General features: G+C 41.8%; 1 protein-coding gene across 1 annotated transcript in view; it reads right to left on the reverse strand.

Annotated features, from left to right (window-relative positions):
* The window catches only part of shroom3 (shroom family member 3), a 94,636-nt gene that overhangs the window by 17,409 nt on the left and 52,093 nt on the right, over positions 1-25,134 (reverse strand). Inside the window, exons 4-16 of the mRNA XM_073478546.1 lie at positions 17,593-17,718; positions 9,091-9,309; positions 8,367-8,692; positions 8,031-8,280; positions 7,534-7,589; positions 6,701-7,151; positions 6,001-6,297; positions 4,823-5,264; positions 4,481-4,617; positions 4,201-4,350; positions 3,260-3,735; positions 477-704; positions 140-350 (exon numbers count right to left, since the gene is read on the reverse strand). Coding sequence (XP_073334647.1) covers positions 140-350; positions 477-704; positions 3,260-3,735; positions 4,201-4,350; positions 4,481-4,617; positions 4,823-5,264; positions 6,001-6,297; positions 6,701-7,151; positions 7,534-7,589; positions 8,031-8,280; positions 8,367-8,692; positions 9,091-9,309; positions 17,593-17,718 — 3,369 coding nt within the window. The remainder of the gene's footprint in view (positions 1-139; positions 351-476; positions 705-3,259; positions 3,736-4,200; positions 4,351-4,480; positions 4,618-4,822; positions 5,265-6,000; positions 6,298-6,700; positions 7,152-7,533; positions 7,590-8,030; positions 8,281-8,366; positions 8,693-9,090; positions 9,310-17,592; positions 17,719-25,134) is intronic.

A 25,134-nucleotide genomic window follows, 5' to 3' on the forward strand; every position in this document is an offset into this window, starting at 1 on the left:
TCCATGTTGTTGACATATTTCAGGCTGGCCCAAAGTAGTGAACCAGCCAACTGACAGACTGATATTGTTGGCAATAATGCTACATTGCTAGCATGGGTAAAAGACATGGTTTGATGCAGCTGGTGTTGGCTTTGATCACCTTGCCTGTGGCTGCACCGGAGGCCGTGGGGTGGTCACCTTGCCTGGGTAGAAGAGGTTGGACTGGAAACTCCGCAGGTCTGCTCCTGGAGGAAGGGTGGAGCAGAGACGCCTTTCTTCAGAGGAGAGGCTTCTATCAGTGCCCGATTCCTGGAGGGAGAGCAGGCTGGAGGTGGAGGAGAGGCTAAGGGTGTCTGAGTGACAGTAGGAGACTGGAGAGGAGGAGTGAGAGAGGAAAGAACAGGACGAACAAAAAAAGTGAACATTGGAACAGATTGTTCCAATCTGTTAAGTCACCCCTCACTCATCTTTTTTCATCCCTTCCTCCCTCCACCAACCTGTACAGTTGCTGTTTTCTGGATGTATATAAGCACTGCAAGGTCTTGATCCACTCCTCTGTCCTTCCTTGTATCTTTTCACACTTGTCTTCCTGTCCACATACTCAGCCAGAGCATCGTGCTGAAGCTGCCGTAAGTCGGGCCTAGTCGTGGCATTTTGTAGAGCCCCGTCTGTGACGCGACTGGCTGCATGCTCAAACATCTTCCGCCGGTCTGCCACGCTGGTCTCTGACAGACAGGGAGATCAGGGTCAAAGCCCATGGTTAGCCACATACAGACTCTAGATGTTTTTGATGTGCCATACCATATGCCAAATACTGACATTCCTATCGAGCTAATTTAGTTTGGGAAGCAGTATCCAGGCAGATGCTGAATGTTGGCCAGAGCTGTCAATATTCCTTGATGTTTGTGTGATGCAAAAGTTCAAGTTTCAAAAAAGGCCTTGGAGAGTCAGATATTCTTTGCAGTTTTTCAATACTGTTGCCAGAACTTAACTCGAGATTCAGTATAAAAAGCAAAACAACTTTTTTTTAAAATATCTTACTTTAAATAGTACATGTTTATATAATTATTATATACTGTATAATCTCATTTTTGTTTAGCAAAATATGCCACGCTTCTGTTGGGACCCACAGATGAAGTCATTCATTGTGGATTTCAAAATGGACTCTGAACTGATCTCAGTGTCCCAGAATTCCCAATTCTTTACACCTAGGTGCAAAATTCAGCTTTGAGCTTCTATTGGTCAGGGTGACAGACCCCCCTCTGATCAGATAGTCAAAACTCCAGCACCTTCCTTGTTCTTTCTCACTTCTCCTCAAGCTTCTCTCTCTTACTCTAACGCCCTCCACTCCTTCGACTTCTTATCCTCAAGAGCTCCTCTCCATCCCGCCCCCACGGGGCTGCCTGCCCTGAAGATCTCTTCTTCTGGGCCTAACAGCTGCAGAGAGCTGCAAGCTGCATTTGCAGCAGGCCCAAAGAACTTCTCCTCACTGCAGCGACATGAGGTCCTGCCAGTATTCCTGATCAGTTAGCACCAGCAGCTGCGACACAAAGCTTGCCAGCTAACTTCACGATCTGAGGAACACCAAGCAAGTTAGCACCAAGCTGCTATCCTTGCAAAGGAAAGGAGCGAACCGTTTCCTCCTCTGCCGACTTTCACCCGTCCTTGCACAGCAAGAACAGCATTCAACATTGGAATCCCAACGTTCTTCTGCAACCACCAGCACCTTTTCTTCAAAGACCAGTAACGTTGAACTGGGCTTAGATAGCATAGCATAGCATAGCATGGCTAAGCATAGGACTTTAAACTCCGGTTGATGTAATGCACATGTGTTCAATGTGATGTCAGGTCAGGTTATTGACAGTTTGCTTTCCTAGACGGCTAATTCGATGTTAGTTGAATTATGCTTCACATAGACTCAGGGTCTTTGCATGCAACTAACCATCTTCTATAACCTGGCATCACGTCACACACACACACACACACACACACACACGCACGCACACACACACACACACACACACACACACACACACACAGTCCTTGAGCCTGGAGCATATCACACCCACATGTGATATCAGTGACCACCATTGTTTCTTTGTTCTGCCACACACACACACACACACACACACACACACATACACACACACACCTGTATATAGTACATGTTAGTGTGTTTTCATCTTTGTGTAAATAAAAGACTTCTGAACCTTCAAGCTGCCTATTTAATATTGTACAAGAGTGAATGTTGCCAACCTCTACTCTGTCAAGAACTCCAAAATCCTTCAACCATTACTAGCTGTTATGGTAATATTGGTTGTAGTTATTAAGTTAATTATTAATCAGAGTTACAAACAGTTTAGTACCTTTTCTGAGACTGATTTGGTAAATTGGCTATCTTTTCCCTTCTTCAAGGGTGGTGCCCCAAGGTGATCTAATGTAAATTTGAGCTTATTATTAATCATAATTAATAATTATCCCTGATCATCATTATTATTGATAGCCAAATTTAACCCAAAGCTCCCTATTACTGTTGCATGAAGCACTACATAATGGTGCCTTGTGTGATGTGAGCACAACACTTCTCAGATGGATCAATGTATAATGCTATCTCAAGACAAAGCAGCCATAGAATAACTTTTCATAAATAAAACATTGCAAAAACATTGGCAAAATTATGATTTAAATCTGAATTTTTCTGATCAACACAATACAAACTAACTAAACAAACAACTAAAAATTGTATCTAGCAATTGATGCTAGCTTTGGTACTTAATAGTCTTCAGTACTTGGTGGTACAGAGGGATTTCACCGGTACTCAAAAAGTAGTCAGCTTCAATACCCAGCCTGATTCTCCCCAAACTAAGCTTGTTGCCAAGCATAGAGCTAACACTACAGCTACCTTGCTGTTGATGTCAAGTCTAGGGAGGCCAAGCGAGCCTTTATAGGAATTTGTGGAAACAAACTAAACTTTTGACAGTAACCCGAAAACTATATAACATAAAAAAAACGGTATAACATAAAGCTAGCTAAGTGGCTCATGATACAATAGTATTGTTTAAGATGTCTGTTGCCTTTCCATGTTTTGTTTTTGTCTTTAGTAATTTCTAACATGTCAAAACATATTAGATTTTTTTTGTTTAGTTTTGAGTGTTTGTGTGTGCATTCAAGAACCTCTGTGGGACACTAGTACATTTGATCACTATACCATTGTGACATCTGTAATACTGACTGGATTATTTGGGGATATGAGGAAGATATTGAGACAGTTTTTATTTACCTCCTCCACGCCTGAAGAGGGCAGCAGTCTCAGCATCCGCAACCCCGACCTCATTCAAATTCTCTGGCTCTGAGTATGAGCGCTTCTTCTGGTCTGCTGCTAAACGCTTACGGCCGCAGATCCGAATCAGAACAGGTGGTCCAACTGGTGGGACACTGGGCAGGGCTGGGGGGCTCGGGCCTCGAATATCCGGGCTGACCGCATGCCGTTCCTTTGGGGTGTGAGGGGAAGTGACCGGTGGCGGTGACTGTGGTGTGATGAGGATACCCTGTGGCTTGGGCATGGTTTTTGGCCCTCTTTTCTCCTGGGAGTGCTGCTTGGCAGGGATGGATGGAGGCTGAGGGCTGCTTGAGGAGGAGACGGGAGGAGAAGCTGCAGGAGATGGCAGGCTGATTGAGGAGCTGAGGTCTCTTCGTCTGAAGGAGGTGGACCGCAGGACCTTAGACTGGGCATCTTTCACAGAGTCTCTGTAAGACCTGATTAGAGAAAAGTATCAAACATCAGGGTGGCTCAGAAACACTCATGACACTGACCTGACACTGTTGAAGGAATCTGACCTGTTGAAGGACTCTGTGTATTGTGGTCTAACTCTAACCATTTGGAGGACTCTGACCTGACTCTGACCTGCAAAAGGATTCTAACTTGTTGGAGGCACTGACCTGACGCAGACTTTTTGGAAGACTGTGACATGTTGGAATACTCAGACCTGTTGGAAGGACTGTGACCTGTTGAGGGACTCTGACTTATTGGCAGACTCCAGGCCAGGGAAAAGGGACTTGTTGGAGGACTGTGATCTGACTCTGACTTTATTGAAGGACATTGCTGGAAGACTCTGACCTGCAAAAGGATTCTAACTTGTGTGAGGTCCCTGACCTGACTTGTTGGAGGACTAGGATCTGACTCTGACCTATTGGAAGACTCTGGCCTCGTTGGACTCTGACCTGTTGAAGGATGTGTCCTGCATGGAGCCCAGCATCTCTTGAATGTCCTGTCTCCAGGGGAAGTCTTTGCCGCTGTCACCCTCCCTGGGTTCTTCCAGCTGGAAGCTGCTGCGGCTCCTCTGGAGGGCTGAACTGGGATCAGCTGTGGTCCTGTACACCACACAGAACTTTAACAGCCTTTTAATGTCCAGTAAATGTGATTCAGCTTGACTCTAGCCAATCTTAAAGGTATGCCATGGATTTTGCGATACATGGAGCAAATACTGTACTGTATGTTTACCTGTATTTCATGTGTTCGCTGCTGCTTCCTCCTCTGAAGCTCAGAGTCCTGTGGGCTTTGGTCCCATTGGTGCTTCTCTCCAGCATGTTTCTGAGGTCATCTGCTCCACAGGCAGTGCTGCAGCCTTTCTCAGTTGTCTGATTCAAAATCAGAAAACATAAAGCATTGAATTTAGAAAAAAAAATGTAGGAGGTAAGTTTGGAAAGAGTCAAAATATGCATACCACTGAATTTCTGTTTTAAATGGTACTTTTAATACACAACTGTGAATGACGCTCATTGTGTGCTTTGAAATCTTTCTCTGTTTAATCATCAAAAGGAAACAGGTGAAGTTTTGAGGTACCTTAAGATGGGTGGCTTTGCTTTGTGCATTGGTGGTGCTGTGACTGCGCTGCTTTCCAGCGCATTCACGACGCTCAAAACGACTGACCTTCTCCAGGACAGAGAGACTGCGGGATGGTCCCTGGCTACCATCGCCAAAGCTGCTGTTGCCATGGCTACTGGTAGAGACAACACTGTCGGGGCTTGTGCATCGCTGGACCTCGGCGAGGGCGATCTCCAGACGGGTCAGTGGGTGTTCTCTGTCTTTGTCTAGCTCTCTCTCGTCACAATGCTGGTACTGCAGAGCTGCTGAGTCACTGGGGTGACGGGGAGAAGTCTTGGAGGTGGATGTGGGAGGGGCCTGATGCTGAGGGTACTCAGCTAAGTTGGTAGGTGGCACCTGTCCCTGAGGGAGCCTGGAGGACACAACTGCCTCTGAAAGAATGCTGGTCTGTTCCATTGATCTTAAGGCATGGAAGGAGGAGGAGAAATGGGGGACAGGAAGTGAGAAAAAACGAGAGAAAAAAGACATCATCACTGACTTCCAGCCATTGGATGAACTAACCAACTATTCACTGTTAGGAAGCTTCTATATTAGATGGAATATGCGTAATTTGACAACATATGAGTTTGTGTTGTTTGGATTTGTCTGTTGCCAAGCCCAGTGGCATGATGTTAATGTTAAACCAACATCCTCTCCAATTTGATTAGTTATCAGTTAACAGCTCAAGTTTGATGAGGCAGTTGACTCCCGTGTGCCAGATTTGTGCAACAAGCAGGCCATACCATGGTCACATGTCAGCCAAGAGAAAACCGAATAAATCAGAACTGGCCCAAGTCTGAGCCAGATCAAGCCCGCCAGAATAGAAATGAACTGTGCCAAACAAATGCTCCTATGATCATAACAGGCTGACAACAGCCCAAGCTCTTCAAGTAAGGGTTAAGACTTTCTTCAGCGACTTATTTTTCAGAGTTGACAGAAATCCTTCAACTGGAAACCTCCCAAATCCTACTGAGCAGGCCACAAAGTCACTTCAGCAGACCCTTTGATGGCAAACACACTCATACACATTAATTTACTGTCATTAACAAGCTGCTTGTTGAATCTCCAAGGAAGTTCATAAAGTGACAGAAACAGAGGCTAGAAATTCAAAATGTTGTAGAGACATAATTGGAAACAGTCATCCCTCCATACCGTACCTTCTCCTGTCTCCCCTGGACTGAACAGCTATGCAGGGGTCCCTCCACTCTTGTGAGGATAGGGGCCTGAGTCCAGGGTTCAACTGGATGTGGGGATTATGGAAATCCTGGTTCTGTTCCTGGAACACTTGGCTGTGAGGTCCCTGGCTTTCATGAATATGGGATCCTTGGAAGCTCTGACTGTGATGTCCATGGTGGTTTTGGGGCTTTTGGGCCCCTGTCTGGCCCTCTGATCCCCCTCCAGCAGCTTTCTGGCGAGGTCTGTAGAGACCAAAGTTAGATCCTTCCTGTTGAGGCCTGTTAAAAGTAGAAGCCTGAGTTAGCAATAAGGGCCAATTTGAAAAATTCTTAAGGTCCCATAGCACAAAATGAAAGCAACTTGAACCAGGTATGCAGTATCAGCCCAATGTCCCAACCTGATAGATCAGGATCAGGATAGATCAGGATAGATCATCAGGAATGAAAATGAGCATCGGAAAAAACAACTGCTCATTTAATCATGTGTCTTTGTCATAGTGTCGGACAACCTGATGACTGAGCATCTGGGACGCCCATCAACATCTCGACAAATAGACAAGCATAAAGTTGTGCGGTTTTGAGAACACGCTCCAACTTACTATGGCAACCTTTTTACAGCTTCTTGGTAGTAATGTTGACACTCAAAACGCTGTCGTTGGTTGAAATATCAGATTAAAATCACCTGTCTGTCTCATGTGATTTAGTCCTCAGCTGTGCAGGGGCAGGTGTTGAAGAAGTGTTATTTTGGTATCCGTTTTCTGTAGCTGACATTCGTCTATCCCTCTGCCCTTCTGCAACTCCGTCCTCTCTTGTTCTGATGCCCTGCACCCCCTGGTGCTGCTGTCGGATGCTCTCCTTGGCCAGGGCGGGGTAAACTCCAGAGGAGCCTGGCATGGGGCTGGTGCTGGGTATCTGTGCATAGTGGGGTTCAGGCTGGGGGACAGGGTACTTGCCTGTGGGTAGAATGAACCGGCCTGACTGGTGGGCTGGGCTTACAGGTCCGGAGGAAGGTGTAGTAGGAGTCGGAGGCTGGGGAAAGCCTCCACCCTGCCGGGGCTTTGTGGTGGGGCTGCTCTCTGGACTCTTCTCTATCACTGTGTGGAGCTGACCCTCAGCACTGTATGAGGCCTTAGCTGGAACAGTAAGGATACAAGCATTTGTAAAAGAGATGCAGAGGATGATGCTAGCAGAGGTTGTTCTAAATGTCCTCACAACTGCCTTGTTACAGTTTTCCAATTTAATTAATTTACAAAAATAAATAAAATCAGAAAAGCAAAAGCTAGTGCTTTTTAGATTTTATTTTCTAATCACCATCAAGAGGATCTTTAGTGAGAAACATGTATTAAACATGTGCTGTAAAAAAAAAAAAAAAGTGGTGTCCTACTTTTCCACTATTGATATATTTTGGGCCTTTTTTGCTACATTTTTAATTGATGGAGGCAAATTAAATTGTCCACTTGGATCCTGTTATGTCCCTAAAATTAGTAAAATCTTGGATATAGAATTAAAATATACCTGCACCTGAGGCCACAGAGCCACTGGAGTGCTGCCAAGAACCTTTCTGCAGAGACCTGAGTAAAAAACATTAGATGAGATAAAATTAGATTAGTGACAAGTGACATTTCATTTTCCAAAAGTAAGCAGGATCTTTGCAGTCCTCCTTTTTACCATGTATGTTACAATCGGGTTTTCTTCACTAATATTCTACATACAACAGGTATCTGCCTCCATACCTTGTTATCAGATACACAGTTAATTTCTTAGCTTTTAAGAACAATATATGCTGCACACATCAAAAAAAGAGAACAAAATAATTGTAAAGTAGTTATTACCCATTTATCTAAAAAGTCTACTTGTCTTCAAGTTTATAGGAAGGTAAATCACATCTTGAAACACAAGCTAGAATGAAGTGAAGACTTTGTGCTTTTGATTGTACTATCCTCATCACCATTAACATTATCTATTTTTGGATCAGAATAAACATTCACCCTGATTCAAAAGATCCTACTCACCTTAGTGACCGGGCATGCTCCAGACTGGACCAGGAGTTTGGTCTCTCATGGTTCCGGATGGCTGCATAGCTATCGCTGCGCCTTGGTGGAGCTGGTGCCCCTTTCAAGTTCTCGTAGGAGCTGCGGCTGGCTGCCGGGCCGCATATTGAACCCACACTGTGTCTGTTTGAAGTTGGCACGCCACCGCTGCTGCCACTACTACTGCTGCTGGCGCTGCTGCTGCCACGGTAACAGACTCCACCCGCTGAAACTGGAACCAATAGTACAAAGTAAAACAATAATGTAATTAAATCAAAATTACTTGAATTAAAACCATTCTTGAAACAGAAACTTTACCTTGCAGATCTCGGCTTTGGCCCAGCCTAGCCCCTCCCCCACTTCTGGAATCACTATTGCGCAGAAACGCGGTGGAGGTGGAGCTCAGCTCATGCTCTTGAGATAGGCCCTGCTGGCCATCGTAAACCGTCCGAACATAACGTATATCAGCCTGCTGCATCTCTCCACTTCCTCCTCCTCTCTGAGAGACGGTCTCCAGCGAATAGGAGCGCTCTGGGCTGAAGGAGGGAGTAGAGGCAAGGTACTCTGGGATGCTGGAGCTGGTGGAGAAGGAGGAGTAGGCAGAGTCTCGTTTGCTGTGGAGGTGGTCGATGCTGTTGGAGGACCTGGAATACGCCAAGATATTCAATTTGAGATCATGGCATTGAGATATTTACACATGTGGAAGATACACCTGACTATGATACTCTCAAAAACACGACACAGTTCATAATGGGCTAAAAATTGGCAACCCTATTATGAGGAAAGGTCTGTCCAGATGCTGAGCAGCAGCTGCTGGTCAACAAACAGCTTCAGCTAACTGCAGCTTTAACCACAATGTATCCTTTTAACATTTTACTTTTCCTACATCTCTACAACAAGATACAACATGTAAATCAGACAATTTTGGAGTTGTTGGAGTTTTTGATGAAGCAGTCTTTGGGCTTAGCAACTGTAGGTAAGACACATCCTGAACTAGGTCATTCACACAGTTTTTACAGCTGAGGTGTCTGTTTGTATGGACCTGGCAGAAGATAGCTGGTGGCAGGAGGAGTAGGTGGTGTGAGGTCCGCTGTGGGAGTGGTGGCCCAGTGCGTGGTGGTGCTGAGCTCTGGAGTGAAGCTGGGAGGACAGAGGAGGGTCTAGGCTCTCCATGCTGCCCCTCGAGCTGTACTGGTCTGGACTCTTCCTCAGGTAGGTACCGCCAGAGTCAAACCCACTGGACAGGTCGGTGGTCGAGGCACTGAAAGAAAAAGAATTAAAATCTGGGACACTCATACATGCTTTGACAATGGAAATCATCACAGATTTAAATAAAGTTGGATGTGCTTTGAGCTTACAAAACTAACATTAGCGTGCTAACATGCACACTATGCCAATGCTAACATGCTGACTTTAAGGTAACATTTGCTAGCCTATTTGTGCATTTTTGAACTATCACTCTGACTGTACTCTGACAGAAACTAGACCATTTGCAAATTCAGAGCGCTGTTGAAATATAACGTTCAGTTATTAAGAACACCACGCTCTCGGAACAGCAGAGTATCAAGAGCAGTCGGTGGTCCGTGAACAGTTTAAATGACAATCCTAACTGAATGTAGTAGTTGTGGACTGATGAGTGAATTAACTGAAATAATTAAACATACATTAGCAGAAAGAGTGTGCCGTTTGAATGTAAAGTTAGCTAGTAACTGCTAACTAGTAGCCTGTGTTTATTAAAACCTATTTTCATGGCATATTGATACAGTAGTATGTCTCATCATCTCTCACATTGTCATCCTCCTCACTGTCAACAAGTTCTTGCGCACAAGGTGCTACATTTTATTAGGTATATATCGATTGGAAAGTTTGCTTTCATCCATTTTCTAACAGTTGACCATTAATTCATACAGAAAGAGCACGCTCTACTACTAGTGTTGTAGTACTCGAGATCGGTCTTGGTCTTGAGACCGGTCTCAAGACCATTTTTTGAGGTTCTTGGTCTTGTCTTGGAATCAAGGGCATTTTTACTCAGTCCTGTCTCGGTCTCGGATTGGGCGGACTAGGGTTTTTTGAACAGAACCGGTCAAGACCACCGCTGATAGGCTTTTTGTCAATGCCTTACTGATAAGAGTGAAAAAGGACCCTCTCAAAAACAGCTAATAACTTCAAATCATTGGTAGTGTAAAGATTTCCCCCAGCTGCAGCTGCTACCTGCCCGATGTCAGTGTGAGAGTGACTGACACGCCCCCCTGCACACAGAGTATGGAGACGACAGGTGGTACCGACTCTTTACTTTTTTCATTCTTTCTCTCTGAAATGAAAGGTTTATTGTGACTTGTCAGGTCAATTCAGTTTTGATAATATGATGAACTTTTTCAAGAAGTGAAACACGACAAGTTTGCTAAGATTTGAGATTTGTTTCATTCATTGTGCTGCTTTGAAAACAACAGAGCAAAGATTGTTTTTGTTGTCACGTTTATTTAAAAGCAAACTTAAATAAAAAGAAAACTCACATTTTGATGTTTTGTTATGATTTTCCTTTGATATATATGGTCTTGGTCTTGTCTCGGTCTCGGTCTCGACCTCTAAAAGTCTTGGTCTTGTCTCGGTCTCAACCTCCAAATGTCTTGGCCTTATCTCGGTCTCGGTACTCTCTGGTCTCGGTAATGTCTTGGTCTCGGTTGGTGCAGTCTTGACTACAACACTATCTACTACTTTAAACAGCCACGCTTATTTAGTGTAGAGTGTCAGATTGGATTTACATACACACCCTATATTCAGTGTGTTAGGACGTTAACCAGGGCCGGCCCTGGGCATAGGCAGTATAGGCGAATGCTAAGGGCGCTGTCATCCACGGGGGGCGCCGCAAACGGGGGGAGGAAAAAAAAAAAAAAAAAAAAAAATATTTTTTACCAGTGCTATTACTTATATTATTTCGAAATATTATATAAGCCCACAGCAACATAACTTTATAGCAAAGCCTATTAAATAATGGAGAGGCCTTTCTTCTGGGTTCCTGGCTCGTTGCACTGTACCTGCCTTCTGTGAGGGTGGGGGGCGGGGTCGAGAGGCGAGCTGCCTGAATCTGACCGGACCGTGACCCAAGACAGACGTTTATTGATACTGTAGCGGAAACACAATGTCCAAAAGACTGAAACCATCCGGCGCCCAGGGAAGGAAAAGAAGGAAAGAAGAGGAAGAAACACGTAAAAAGGAAAAAGGTACAGTAACGTCAATGTGATGAAGTGAATGAAACTAATATGCATCGTAGTTACCATTGTTGGAGCAGAGTGTTAGCTTGCTAGCTTACTTCGGACGATAGTAGCATTGTTTAATAATCAGTAAATAGCTGAGTCAACGTAAGTTAATGTTACTCCACCTTAAATTCATGAGGGACATTTGGAAAGTTAACGTTAGGCCTGTTCAGGTGTTATTTTAACCGGTTCACTGTTTTTTCTCTGCTTGTATGTCAGTTAAAATGCTCTGAGTTTTCCATCCACTTTATAAGTAATAGGGCAGTTGTAAGACTTTGGTTTATTGTGTCACAGTTTATATTTGTTAAAGTTTACATCAGTGTTAAAGTGCAGTTAAAGTGTATTACTGTTAATACTCCATACCTTAGCTTTCCCATATCATTCATAGGCTACATATATATATAGCTATATATAAGTTTCACTGCACTTTACTTTAGTCTATATTAGTCTTATGTATAGCACACACCAAGCATCTGTTTTTTATTCAAATGTAACATCCAGTGGTCACATATACTTCTCTTCTCTCTTCAGATGCACTTTTAAAATATTTCACCACCACCCCCAGTGACACAGCATCAGGTGCTCCTGTCCCCTCTACCTCAGCACACCAGAGTGACACAGCATCAGGACTAAAGGCTGCACCAATAGACCCTGCTGACTGGCCTCTCTTCTAACTGACAAAGTAAGAAAGGAGTTAGTTCACAGAGGACCATTTCAAATGAAAAACAGTTACACATATCCCAAAAACAAAGATGGGAGAAAGTGTCCACATGACTTTTTTACCAGAGTCTTAGTCAGTGGGGAAAAAAATCAAAAGAAGCTGGCTGATGTACTCAAAAAAGAATGATAGCTTGCACTGCTTCTGCTGCAAAAGGTTTCCTCCCAAAGAATACAGACAGTTTTTTTTGTATGTAAATAGAATATTCTTTAATATGTTTGTGCAATACCTTATTTATATTGTATTTTTAATGTATCACTTGTTTCTTTCTTCAGTTTTTATTTGTTGTGATATTTTTGACTTAAAAGAAATAAAATCTTGAATACATACATGTAGTTTCTGTGTGAGTGTATGAAAATTGATTGTGAAATTGACTGCGATGCAAGGGGGCGCCAGCCAAAATCTTCCCTAGGGCACCAAATTGGTCAGGGCCGGCACTGACGTTAACACTTCCTTATTAGCACTTAACACAAAGTAGCAGAGCCTGGTGGGGATGTCATTATTTTTGTTGCCATTTGGTAATAAACCAAAGTATTGGAGGAATTTAAATCTCCATATTGTTGGATGAAAAGTCATTGGATCACCAAAATAATTGTTTCTCCACATGGAAAAAGGCACACTGTGGAGGATCAGGAAGTTTGAATGTAATGTTACCAATAAAGAAGAGTGTTTTCTGTTCTCCCACAGGCTGCATCATCTTATAACCTTTTTTGCTGTCAAAACCTTAATTAGGAAGGTTGTGAAATACACGCCTCTCCAACAGTGAATCTCGTAATACAATTTCTCATAAATTTAATCATTCATCAGATTACTCTCCTGCCTGTATTACTAAGTCTGACAGTGCACACGGTTTGGAATGGCAGGACATTAAACTGGGACTCGCATTTAAAACCTTTGTCAACATGCTGTACGTAAATTGTTTTCCTGGATATAAGAGGGAGTGTTTTGCGATAGTTGTTGTGGTTGGATGAGGTCTTTCTTCTTCTTTTCTAGAAATTATTTATATAGACTAATCTTCAAAAAATGAAAACTGGCTCATTCACAGTGTTTCGTAGTCTATTAGGATGACTGAATTATGTTTGCGCATTAGAGACGATAATTAAGTGATTAATTTTTTACAGTGCTTTTAAGAATGCAGAAGAGGTGCACTTTACTATATCTTACTTTGTATTTAACCCTTTGCAGCTGTAGCCTTGACTGTTAAAAAATCTCGCGCCTCTGAGACAGAGTGGGTGGAGAGATTCACCAGACTGTGCACATGTTAGTGAGGGAGACCTTGTAAGAGCCAGATGTGCCCTGTTCAGGTCCCTTTGTTCGTTTGTGTGGGTCCATCCTGCCACACCAGTAAGTTTGAACTTATTCTGCCAATTTGCTCCTGATATATTATTGTTATATCCTTTAAGTTATATTTACATGCATCCAATATTTAAAATGAGTATCTGCCTTCCTACCAGACCGAGATATATTATTTGGAATTGTTTAGAGGTAGGTAACCTCTACGAACCTGTGTGAAGTTTAAACATGCAAGTATAGCGTACTATGTATATCTAGATTTAAAATCATTGTGTATTATGTTATCCTGTATTTACCTTGTGTTTTCTATTAATAGAGTTGAAGTGAAGGCTTGAAAGGATCCTTAACCTTAGTGGATGCATTAATAATGTAAGCTACCTTTGTTCTCATGCACTTTTTATATTACTCTTTGTTATGGCATGTATGGCAATATATTGATTTATGTTAATTTTACAGAAAATTATCCATCCATCTGATCAACCATTCATACTCAAATGGTTCAATGGCTCTTGGATCCTTGTGTTTAAATGTGCAAACCAGTGAAACGTTCTATGGTCCAGTCATCCCCCTAAACAGACTTGGGCATCAAGTGTCCAGTCTTTTTCACTTGACATCAAGCTGAAAAATATTCAAGTCCAACTTGTGGCCTGTTGTTTATTCAGACATGAGACTAGTGTGTTGAATTGCGACCAGAACATTTAGGTACCCCAGTGTAAGTCTGAAGGGGTTTTTATTTGTTAGAAGTGTTGGTTGTAAAGTTTTTGCTGAATCTGCTATGACCTCTCTCCAGATACCTGAAACTGAAACACACTGAAATGTGTGTGTGCCCGTGTGTTTACGTCATAGTTTGACCCACCAAGTCCTTCAACCGAACACAATGCAATTACTGCTGTGGAAAAGAGAACAGCCTCTGTCTGTGTCTGTCTGTATTTCGCTCTGTGTCAGTAACTTTTCTCAGTCTAACTTTTGTTCCATTGTCCATCTCCTTCTGTCAGCTGTACTATCCAGCTCTGTTTGACTTTCTGTCTGTATCTTCTGTTTCTTAATTCCAGTTCTATTCAACAGAAATGTTACGAAAAACTTCATTCAGATCCCTACTTTACTAATAGGACACGACCAGATCATGTGTGTGCCTGTGTGTGTGTATGGGGAGCTGTTGTCACGGGACCCCAGAGGTGAGGGGGAAGGGCATCAGGAATGCCCTTTAATGCAGACATTGACGTCAGTCAGTCCACCCAACACACACATCCACATCAGAGGTTTTTATTTGCCCTTCAGTGATGTAAGTTCCTCTGATGACATAAATCTGCTGACCAGCAGCTCTGCTTTACATACTGTAGAACATAACAAGCACAACACTTAAATAAGGCCGTTATCTATTTGAGATAACAAAATGCTCACTATATCACTTCAGATACTTAATCTGCAAACACCTATTATAGTGTGACATTTTATGATCATGTCTGCAGCCCAACCACACAGCAGGAGGGAAACAATAAATTAAAACAATAATTCAGGCTAGAGTGAATTTCCAGGGACCGTACTGACGATCTGGCACATGATGATGACCGCTCATCAAGCGGAAAAAACACAGGGATCCCCTCTCCTCCTACAGTAACTTGCACATTCTCACCGTGAGCAGAGATTATGTCTCTTGGCCTCTCGCTTGAAATCAGACCACTTTTTTTTCACGGCATTCACCGCTTCTGTCACTTTCTGACATTCCAATTGCTTCATTTTGTTGCTAAAGCCAGAACCTAAGCCCCCAAATAATACTCTTTTTTGTCTGTCAGTTTGAACAATCATCTCTTCAAATTCACAGTCCGTAAAATTTGCTTCCTCTTCACTAACGACTTCTTTGCTTCTGACATTTCTCAACACTGAACTAAATTATGTCCTTCTATATGCAAACCAGGTAATTGGGGGCATGTTTAGAGCCATTTATAGTAATTTGTAGGGCTGGTCGTGCATGTGCGTAAAATTTCATGATAATTGCGATGTATGAGGAAAAGACACATGGGGTTCTATAAATCTTATGAAAAGACTGTGTATGCATGTTTCCTGTTTTGTATGTACACAGATTTCTACATCTGAATATAAACAGAGTTTTATACATTTGACCCCTGGAGTTCGGGATTAGGGTCCAGGGGGCAACCAGATTACAGCAGCAAAGGGTGAAAGCCTTCTGGAGGCCGGGCAGGAGGCCGGCAGCTCAGACTCCTGGGAGGCATTAATTGATTAATTGATCCTCACAAAGATAGAAGTACATGCCAGGGTCGAGGGCAGAGATTGAACATTTGTGTTCAGTAATCAATAATGAAGGCTTAATTTGTTTTATTTTAACTTTACAATTAGGATCCATTAAACCACATACTGGAAATCATTATGTAAAAAATTAAAAGTCTGTGGTCACAAACTGACATTGGTAACCACATTTTGACACCTCAGAATGAAATCACACCACGCAGACATACAAAGGTCACATCATGTAACAAACAGATCGTAGCTCTTCATATTGACTTGTCTCCATACCTCTGTCACCTAAATACATTTCTGCCTCAGGAACACGAAAAACATTGTTGGAGTGTTGCACAAACACTGTGAAAGTTCAGTGAAAGTATAAATTAAACAAAATAAGCTGGTTTGTACAGTATGACAGTAACCATGATCGGTTGAGACACTGGCAAAGTCTTTTAATCAACACAGCATTTAAGTTGTGTCATTTTGTCATTATATCATTATGAAAAATCACAACTGTCCATCAATTCCTCAGGAAACTCTGATGCTGTAATTTACTTGCTTGTCCTAATTTCTAAGGCAGTACAGGTGTGTTTTTGTCCCCTGGCGAGGAGACATTAAAAACAGCTAAAAATAGAATCATTTAAACACATCAATAATCATGGAAACTGTTATTATTACTATAATAATTAGAAGTCAAGAAGAGTGAAATTCATATTAGTTTTGACCTGGGAGCTGAGACAAGAGTGTCAAGAGTGAAGATTGGTGTCTGTCAGAGATGAGACATGAGACGTTGGAACATGTTTCTCTGAAAACATGAACTTTGACCCTGTGAGCAACTGACTGATAGTGGAGTGCAGTAAACCAAAAATCCAGACATCAAAGTGTCTCTTCAGACAGTTCTGGAGGACCACACAGACAAATTCACATGATCCTGAGCACAATCATAAAAGACATAAAAGACATCATTGTGTATCTAATCTTGTGTTATTACATTTATGACCACAGTGTTATTGTCTTCTTATCTCCAACTACAAGCGCCCAGCAATTCAACACGGAAGTAGTCAGGTTATAAATCGCTCTGCTAGTCACAAGCTTCTCACGTGATTACTGTCTTTTATGGGTGGACAGCTGAGATCTTAAAGTAAGAAAATCTGCTAAAGATTTGCATTTCATATTTATCCATATCTGTCCATACAGGTATACACATGATGAACTGTACAAAGTTCAATAAATAAAATACAAGAGTTTATTATTATTGAGTCCAGCTGCCAAGAGTGTATGGGCAATTAGATGCAAATATTCAGGAGGTCCAGGGAGACAACAAAGCCACGTGGCACAGGTTGCCATAGCAATGCACAAAAAACATACGTATACGTACAGTAAAGCAATCCCAAAGCCGTGAACTGTATGTCTGGATGCCAAGAAAGAAGTCAGATTGAATGTAAGCTTATGAGAAAATGACCCTACTTCTCAATTGATTTATTACCACAGTAAACAGTTTCCTTATAAGTTTATGGAGTCAGTCACTAGTTTCAAGTCTTCTTCAACACAGCATGATGCTCATTTACTAAACTATGGTCCCATTTAGAGTAAAATATACGATAAAGCAGGGTATGCTTTAAGGCGTGACTACCTTGTGATTAACAAATTGCTACCAGGTTGTAACCTTGGGATCTCAGTCAGATCCAATCCATATCCTCCCCAGCTCCCATGCTTGTCCAAATATGTCACTTTCTTCTCCAAAAACCAAGATGGAGACAGCCATAATGCCAAACTTGAGGCTTTCAAATGGTAGTCCAAAATCAACTGAGTGATGTCAAGGTGGGTTGCACACTAAATGTTCCTGATGTTTTATTTTCTGTATTATGCATTACTTTTAGATTGAAATTATTTCCCTTTGGTAGCAACATGCTGGCTACACAGCTGCCAACTGGCTACTGGCAACTGAACAATTGATCCAAAGAATTACAAATCAGGAACAGAGCTAAACTTTGTGTAATTATGGGTATTTATTGTCAGAGCTGTTTTGAACACTGACCTTGGGTGGTAGCCATGGTGCCAGACACTGCTCATTGTGTCCATTGCTCCTGGGTCCACTTCTGGCTGACCTTCACCGAGCTTCGTCGAATGCCATGAGTGAGGACGAGTTGCTGGTTCACTGCGTCTGTGGGGTTACAACACAAAAAGAGAGCATAATTAAGCATCTGTAGTGGAAGTAAAACTTAACACATCTGGTCTACTACCATTTAGAGCTCTCTGTCATTCCTGTTACCTCAAATGATACTTGAGAAAAAGTCATTAGTGGGGTGCGTTACAATCAGAGAAAAAGCTTGTCCATTCTTAAATTGTTCCATTTTTAGGGTAAAAATGTTAAGTTTGTTTTATTGTTACCTTAATCTAAAAGGTTTATCTTGTAAATGCAGCAATTTGTAATTTTTGTTGATTAGAATGTTATTTCTGCAGGTTGTATGTTCAAGAAGGCTTTCAAATTCAATAGCAAATGTTTTAGTAATAGTATTGGTTGGTCATAATTTCTTTAGCTCACCATGTTATCAGTGACTTTGTTAGCTTGGTACCATGAAGTAGGCTGTCAAAGACCTAATGTGAATCTGTTAAGGTACACCTGTTTGAAGCCAGAAAGTGACAGTTGTGCACAAGAAAATGAGAGCCAGTAGCTACGCAATGCATTTTGTACGTTTTCAAAGGCATTTTGTGGTGCCAAATTTTTCCATTTTTCACCCCTCTGATGAGCGTGGTTTTGCAGTCTGCCTCTATTATCAGAGTTTGAACCAGAAAATGGATAATTTCAACACTGAATATTATACTCCCATGATAACACCACACACACACACATACACACACACACACACACAGCTGTATGGTCTCAGGCAGAAGGTGAGTCAGATTTCTATCTCTGCCTCTCCCTTGCGTTCCATCAAAGAAATGCTGAAATACTTTCAACTTCAAACTCTCAAAAAAACTCATAGTTGCAACCGGAAGGTCAATTAACTAAATATTTTCTCATCTGCTTCCATTTTAAACAGTGTTGATGCTGTTTACTATTGATGCAAATCCAACTTCCTCAATGCTCACCTGTAGTCTTGATAAATACAGCATGTTTATTTATCTTTTTGACATCATCATTATTTTTTAATGTGTTATCTAACCAGCTATAACAGAAACGTTGAATAGCATGGCCGCTCGTCATATTTGACATGTTCTGCTGCTCTGTATTTATCCACAAAGATAAACAGGAAAAGATTGTATCTGAGTTAGCAGGAGACAGCGACATGATAGGCTGCATGTCTCTGAAGCACAGGACCCTGGGTAGTTGCAGGACATGGCTGAAATTCCTGGACATGTTATCATCGCTGATACACTAGCACAGTCTCGGGGGGCTGTCTTTAGTTTGGTATGATTTGGTTTTAGTTTCAAATCCAGCTCTAATTGTGTAACCTGACTACACCAGAGATTCAAGTCATTTTGTCCAAGTCTCAAGCAAGTTCCATGTACTCTTTTCTAGGCAAGTCAAGTCCTTGGTAAAGACAAGTCCAGTCCCAAGGTGAGATGTGTTTTACCTGATGGAAGTCTAAGGATCAAAACATTACATCTCCAATAAGGTTTTTGTAAGTAAAAATCCTGAATTGTCAGTGTGCAAATTGGAGTTGACTCATACTGATAAAATTGGGACAGAGACTTCATTTCTCCAATAAGAATCATGCCCAGTTCGATCAGTTGAATGGGTTACAGGAAGCACCTCAAACTATTTCCTTTGCTAAGAAGAAATACTAGAATAAAGACAAAATAAGGGGAGTGCTGCACTGGGTCAGGAAAAAAATGAAATAATACTGAGGTGAAAAATCAGTGCAGGGCCAAGGGTCAAGTAAAAGTGAAAATAGTGACCATTGGCATTGGAGGCACCTTGATAATTATTAGAATTATAACTAAAATGGCACTCAGTAGAGCGCACACCCCCAGCAAGGCCCAACAGTCCCCCAGTCTGATTTTTTCACGATCCATGTAGTATTACCTGAGAAATTAACAAAAATGTCAATCAACACCCTATCTTGCAGAAAAAAATCCTGGATATGTCCCTTTATTGGGATCTACACCAAAGGTTAATGGGGTCTATTCTGGGCCAAGACCCATCCTCCATCCAAGTTTCATGGAAATCTGTTCCATAGTTTTTGTGTAATCCTGCTGATAAACCAACAAACCAACTAACCAACAAACAAACAAACAAACAAACAAATGAACATGAGTGATAACCTCTCTGGCAGAGGTAAAAATCTTTAATTAAATCATGGATAAACCAACATGTTTCGACTCAAAAGAGTCTTCATTGGGACATGAAGACTTCCGAACGTGTGAGTCAAAACACTTTGGTTTAACCATGATTCCATAAAGGATTTTTTTCTTTGTCAGACTGCCAAGTAACACCATGGACTTCCACCATAAGTAAGCTGGTCAGTCACTGTTCTTACTTATACTAGAAATACTAGAATGTTTTATGCCAGTTGATCACCTTAAATAGCCGAGTGATAAATGCATGAAGGTACCTCTCCAAGGCCTCTCCCATCTTTCTGCCAGAATAAACTAAACACGTGACCTGTTTTACCTGGAGGTGAACCTGAGGACTTTGGAGATGAGGCCGGTTGCTAGGCTGTTGACACTGGCCTCTGATGGCGACTGACACAGTGCCCCATCCGACCGGCCCAGCTCTGCTTTCTTCTGCTTCTTCCGGAGCCTCCTGCGGTAGAACGCCTCGAGCAGCTCCATGGCCTTTACACAAAGTCTACTTTATTCTATTTTTTTACTGATTTCTTCTTAGCTGGACTCCTCTTGTCTTAGAAAGTCACAGAAAGTTCTATTTCTGCTCCCTTAACTCTTCACTATTTTGAGCTGTTTGTTTGATGTGTTTCCTTCTATAAAGCTCCAAGAAAAATGATTTTGTTTCAGCCAAAATCCTTTCCCTTACATGCTTTCCTCTGTACAACAATATTTCCAAATGTACTTGTCTTCTAATAAAATCCTCTATTCTATTATTCTATTCTGTTCCAGTAAACTATTCTACTGTACTTCACTACACCTCTTGCACCTTCAGCTGTATCAGTCTACTCTATCTCACTTATACCTTTTGCTGTACTTTTTTCTTTTTAACCTCCTGTCCTCTCCACACACATCTGATCTGCTTCTACATAACCTAACACAAATTAACACCCTCTTTCTATGTCAGATGTGTCTCTAATGCTGCAGTCCACTATCTGCTGCACCTTCTTTGAAAAAGTTTCAACCTAGACCAACACAACCATCCTATTCTTGTGTCTCCTACGTTAATCTACTCCACTTGTCCATTAAAATTCCATCAAAAAGACTTGCCTATCCTGATCCCGTCTCTTCCACCGTCTGATCTGTCTCTTTGCTCAACTTCCAGTCCGGACTGTCTGGTTGAATTGAGTTGCTTTGCTCCCTGGCCCCTGAGCTCTTTAAGCAAATGAAGCAATTAAGCATCATTTGGCCGACGTACGATAAAAGCATAAAGTAAACATCCTTGTCCCAGCTAAGTTCGGGTGGAAGCTGTTGATATGGTTTGTGAGTGAGAGACACTAAGAGTCTGAGAAGAGACAGAGGGGGAGGGAGGATTAGAGGGAGGACGTGTGAAAGATAGAGAGAATGAGCTGCAAGACAGGGAGGGAGGATGGAGAGAGATAGTCTTTAGGGAGAAGATACTGAAGAATGGAGCAACTGAAAAACTGATAAACAGATGTAAAAAGCCGCCTCTAACAACCGCAAAATGAAAATAACTGGAGAATAACTTGAGGAGTGAGTAAGAGGTAAAGAAGAAGTCATAACAAGTGCAAAAGTGAGACAGGAAGGGGGGGAGGAGAAGAACAGTGAGGAGGAGGAGGAGTGTGGATGAGGACGAAGAGGGAGGACAGATAAACAAGGAGAGAGAGACGTGATGAAAACAGTGGATTATTGAGCACATTGCAGCAGAAATGGATTTTGAAGCTGCGGGGAGAAAGACATCTCATGATGCAGCATGTGGTGCTACAGTGAACAATGAGCTGACTATTATTGACTGTTAGATTATCAATGTTAGAAGGAATGAAGTCCAAAAACAAGACCAGATGTATTGAGGTTAGGAAACACTGGTCATTATTGGATAGTTAAAAATGTAATAAATTGTGTTCTTACTGATTTCTTACTTAAAAATAACACATTCTAGTGACTGGTAATCCCCTGACTTTTTGCTCCCCCAAGGAACACTATATCTCTTCAAAACTTCGAAACTCCTGATACCTCTTTAAAGACATCTGGTAGGTTCTCAAGGACCCCGGGAATCAACTCAAGGACCCGGCATCCTCAAGAACTACTGTAATCTCTTCTGGGACACTGGAACCTGTGCAAGGATCATTTAAACCTCCTGAAAGACCTCTGGACTAACTTCTAAATGACCACTACTCAAGAACATAAATTGCTCTTATTTACAGTCAGTCAATACTCAGCTTGGTTAATGTGCAACTGATCCAAATTCATATCAGTTAATGTACACTAAAGTTTTTGGTTTATTTCTGAAAATGCAGGTATGTGTGCAACTCTGTGATCAACCTCTCACATCAGACACAGAAGCTACTCCTTGTGTTACAACCTGTATCCACGATTCATAGCACTCTAACAGCCAAATTCCTGGGAATCGTGTGTCATGAATGTCATCAGACGTGTCTTAGATCAAAGAGAGAAATGAACGATGGTATGGCAAAGAAATCTTCTCCCTTAGCGTTTGAATCAGGTGTCAAGGCTCCACCAACCCCAACCAGGTGTATGTGTGTTCTGTTCATGTTGATGAGCACACCCTCAATAATTGCAGATAAGGACTGATATAACCTGTTCCAGAACTCTTGGAGCCTAATCATGGACCACTAAAACTCCTACCCTACCTTAACAGCACTAACAGAATAACTCTAAACTCCGAGCCCTGGAAGCTAACTCTAACCTGACTCACTGAACTCTAAGTTAATGTAGGCTCAAAGCTAACTCTTAACTAATGGTACCTTGAAGATACCGCAAATAATAATAAAGTATTTCTGATTCTGAAAGCTAAAAAAGGATGTTCTTTTTTAATCTCAAACTTGATCATTACAGACAACCTTCTACACTGTGTGCTTGTGGAAGGTAAAAAGGAAGACTGAAATTTTGGGAGGTCTTCATTGTCCAACACATGCTTAGCTAGCTTAGCCTATATTAGCACAAACATTGGAAGCAGAGAAAAAACTGCAAGCCTGGCTCCATCCAAAGAAGGAAAATCCACCTTCCAACTCTAAGGCTTTCTTATTGACAAAAAACAGTAGACACAGAAATGTAAACAGTAAGCCTTGGAGCTATTTGCTGACCAACCATGTCTGGGAGCATTTAGCATCTCAGAAGTCTTGCTGATAGCTGAGTCACCAGGTTTGAGGTCTGTCCTGACTCTACTGTCAACATATCCAAGCTGACAACAGGATAAACTGTTAACTAGCTTGTTAGCTGACAGCCCATGGAAAATGGATAAACATAGTGACAATGCACTCACTCTTTAATGACAAACATGTAGATCTAAAAAAATAAATACATTTTCAATTTGCTTCTGGATCAAAACTGAACATGATTGGTGGAGGTACGAGACATGGGGAACTATAAACTGAGCTGAGTGTGAGTGTGAGTGTGTGCGTCTGTGTGTGCAGGGTGTGTCTCTCTGAGCTCTCTGAACAAGACCTTATCTGTTGCCGTGGGAAACTGTTCCTTCAGCCCATAAGAATAATCTGTCTGATCTGACCGGAAACCAAAATTGGAGAGAGAGATAGGTGGACCAAAGTAGATACTGATAAATTTTAACTGTGTGTTTGTGTGTGTGTGTGTGTGTGTGTGTGTGTGTGTGTGTGTGTGTGTGTGTGTGTGTGTGTGTGTGTGTATGTGTGTGTGTGTGTGCAAGTTTAAAAATGTGTCATTAACATATTTGTGAAACTATTAATAGCTTGTATGTGTGTTTGGGGTGTGTCAAAACTATATTCAACGCATGTGTATATGAATATACTTTATATGAGGGAATGGAAAGTATTAGTATTACTTCTAGTAGTCCTGGTGTCCGATCAGCTAGGAGTTAAAATCCCATATGAGGATTGTTCAAACACATTTTGCATATTAAAGAAGACATGCTCATTTTCGGGGTCATAATGGTTTACAGGTTTACATGCTTTAATGCTCAAAAAATGCATCATCAACTGTCTAGTGCAGCATTACTTTATTCCTATTCTGTATGAGACTCTCTGTTTTAGCTACAGTCTCTTTAAAGTCCCCACCCGTCCTCCCAAAGTTTCATCTGATTGGTCAGCTCACAAATACTTGACCCAGCACCGCTAACAACAACAGAGCAGCTGTGCTAAATCAGTACTCACGTACCAAACTACCCACTATGCATAAATCATGCAAATGTGTGACATGGTGACATAGTGTTGATGTTACGAAGATGGGTTAATGGCGAGACTACTGACAGGCGTTTCAGGAGCAGTGTTTTCTGTGGGAAAGAGGAGCTTATGTACTTTACCTTTTTCAAGATCTTTTACATGTAGAACATATTAAACAGTGAAGGAAAGGAAAGGAAAAAAACAAAAATGCATAATAGATCTCCCTTAAAACACCTGACCAGAAATGTAGAAAAAAAAACTCTCAATAACCGGTATTTCGTTGAATTGGGCTCAACAGTATGTTCCAGCATCCCAGTATCACAATCTCTGTACCTGCACCCATACATTCAATACAGCCCTTGGTGACAGGTTCTATTCATATTTGTCCACATTTTCACCAGCAAACACCATGTCATGTTGCTATGACTGGAAGCTTACATGTAACAGCATGTTGATCCAGCAGCTCATCAGCATGCAGCCATCTTGCCATCAGCAGTATGCTACACAGTCCATCAAACACATCAGCCAAGCTTCCTCAGCTACCTCATCCTAGCAAGCAACACAACATACACTTGAATATCAGACCTCAAGGTATATTAAACTGCAGATAATATATAGGTACAGTGCCCATGCCTTAGTTAGCAGATAACTGACTGTTGAAGTTAACTGTAACTATATTAAATGTAAACAACAGCGTGGTTCTGTCCATACACCGAAAGCCCCCAACACATGATTGAACACATGATTGAACACTGCTAATTCTCAAATTGATTGACAGGGCTTTCTGTTCAGGGACACTAGACTAGACACTAGACTGCACTTTTTATGTCTAAACTGTGTGTGTGTGTGTGTGTGTGTGTGTGCGTGTGTGTGTGTGCGTGTGTGTGCTTGCTCGCGCACAGGAGAGTTTGTTTCTATTGTGCTTGTGTGTCTGTGTTCTGTGCAATTACGTGATAATGTGATGTTGTTTTGTAAAAAATGTGATGATTCAACAAAAGAAATATCTGAAGAGAAAAGAGGAGAGGCAGACAGAAAGGAAAGGAAACGAAATGAAAGGAAATTTAAGAGGGAGTGTTGAGGAGATGGAACAAGGGAACAGGGAATAGAGGAGGGAGAGGAGCAAGTTAGGAACAGAA

Source organism: Pagrus major, chromosome 12, assembly GCF_040436345.1.
Source record: "Pagrus major chromosome 12, Pma_NU_1.0".
Lineage (NCBI taxonomy): Eukaryota > Metazoa > Chordata > Actinopteri > Spariformes > Sparidae > Pagrus > Pagrus major.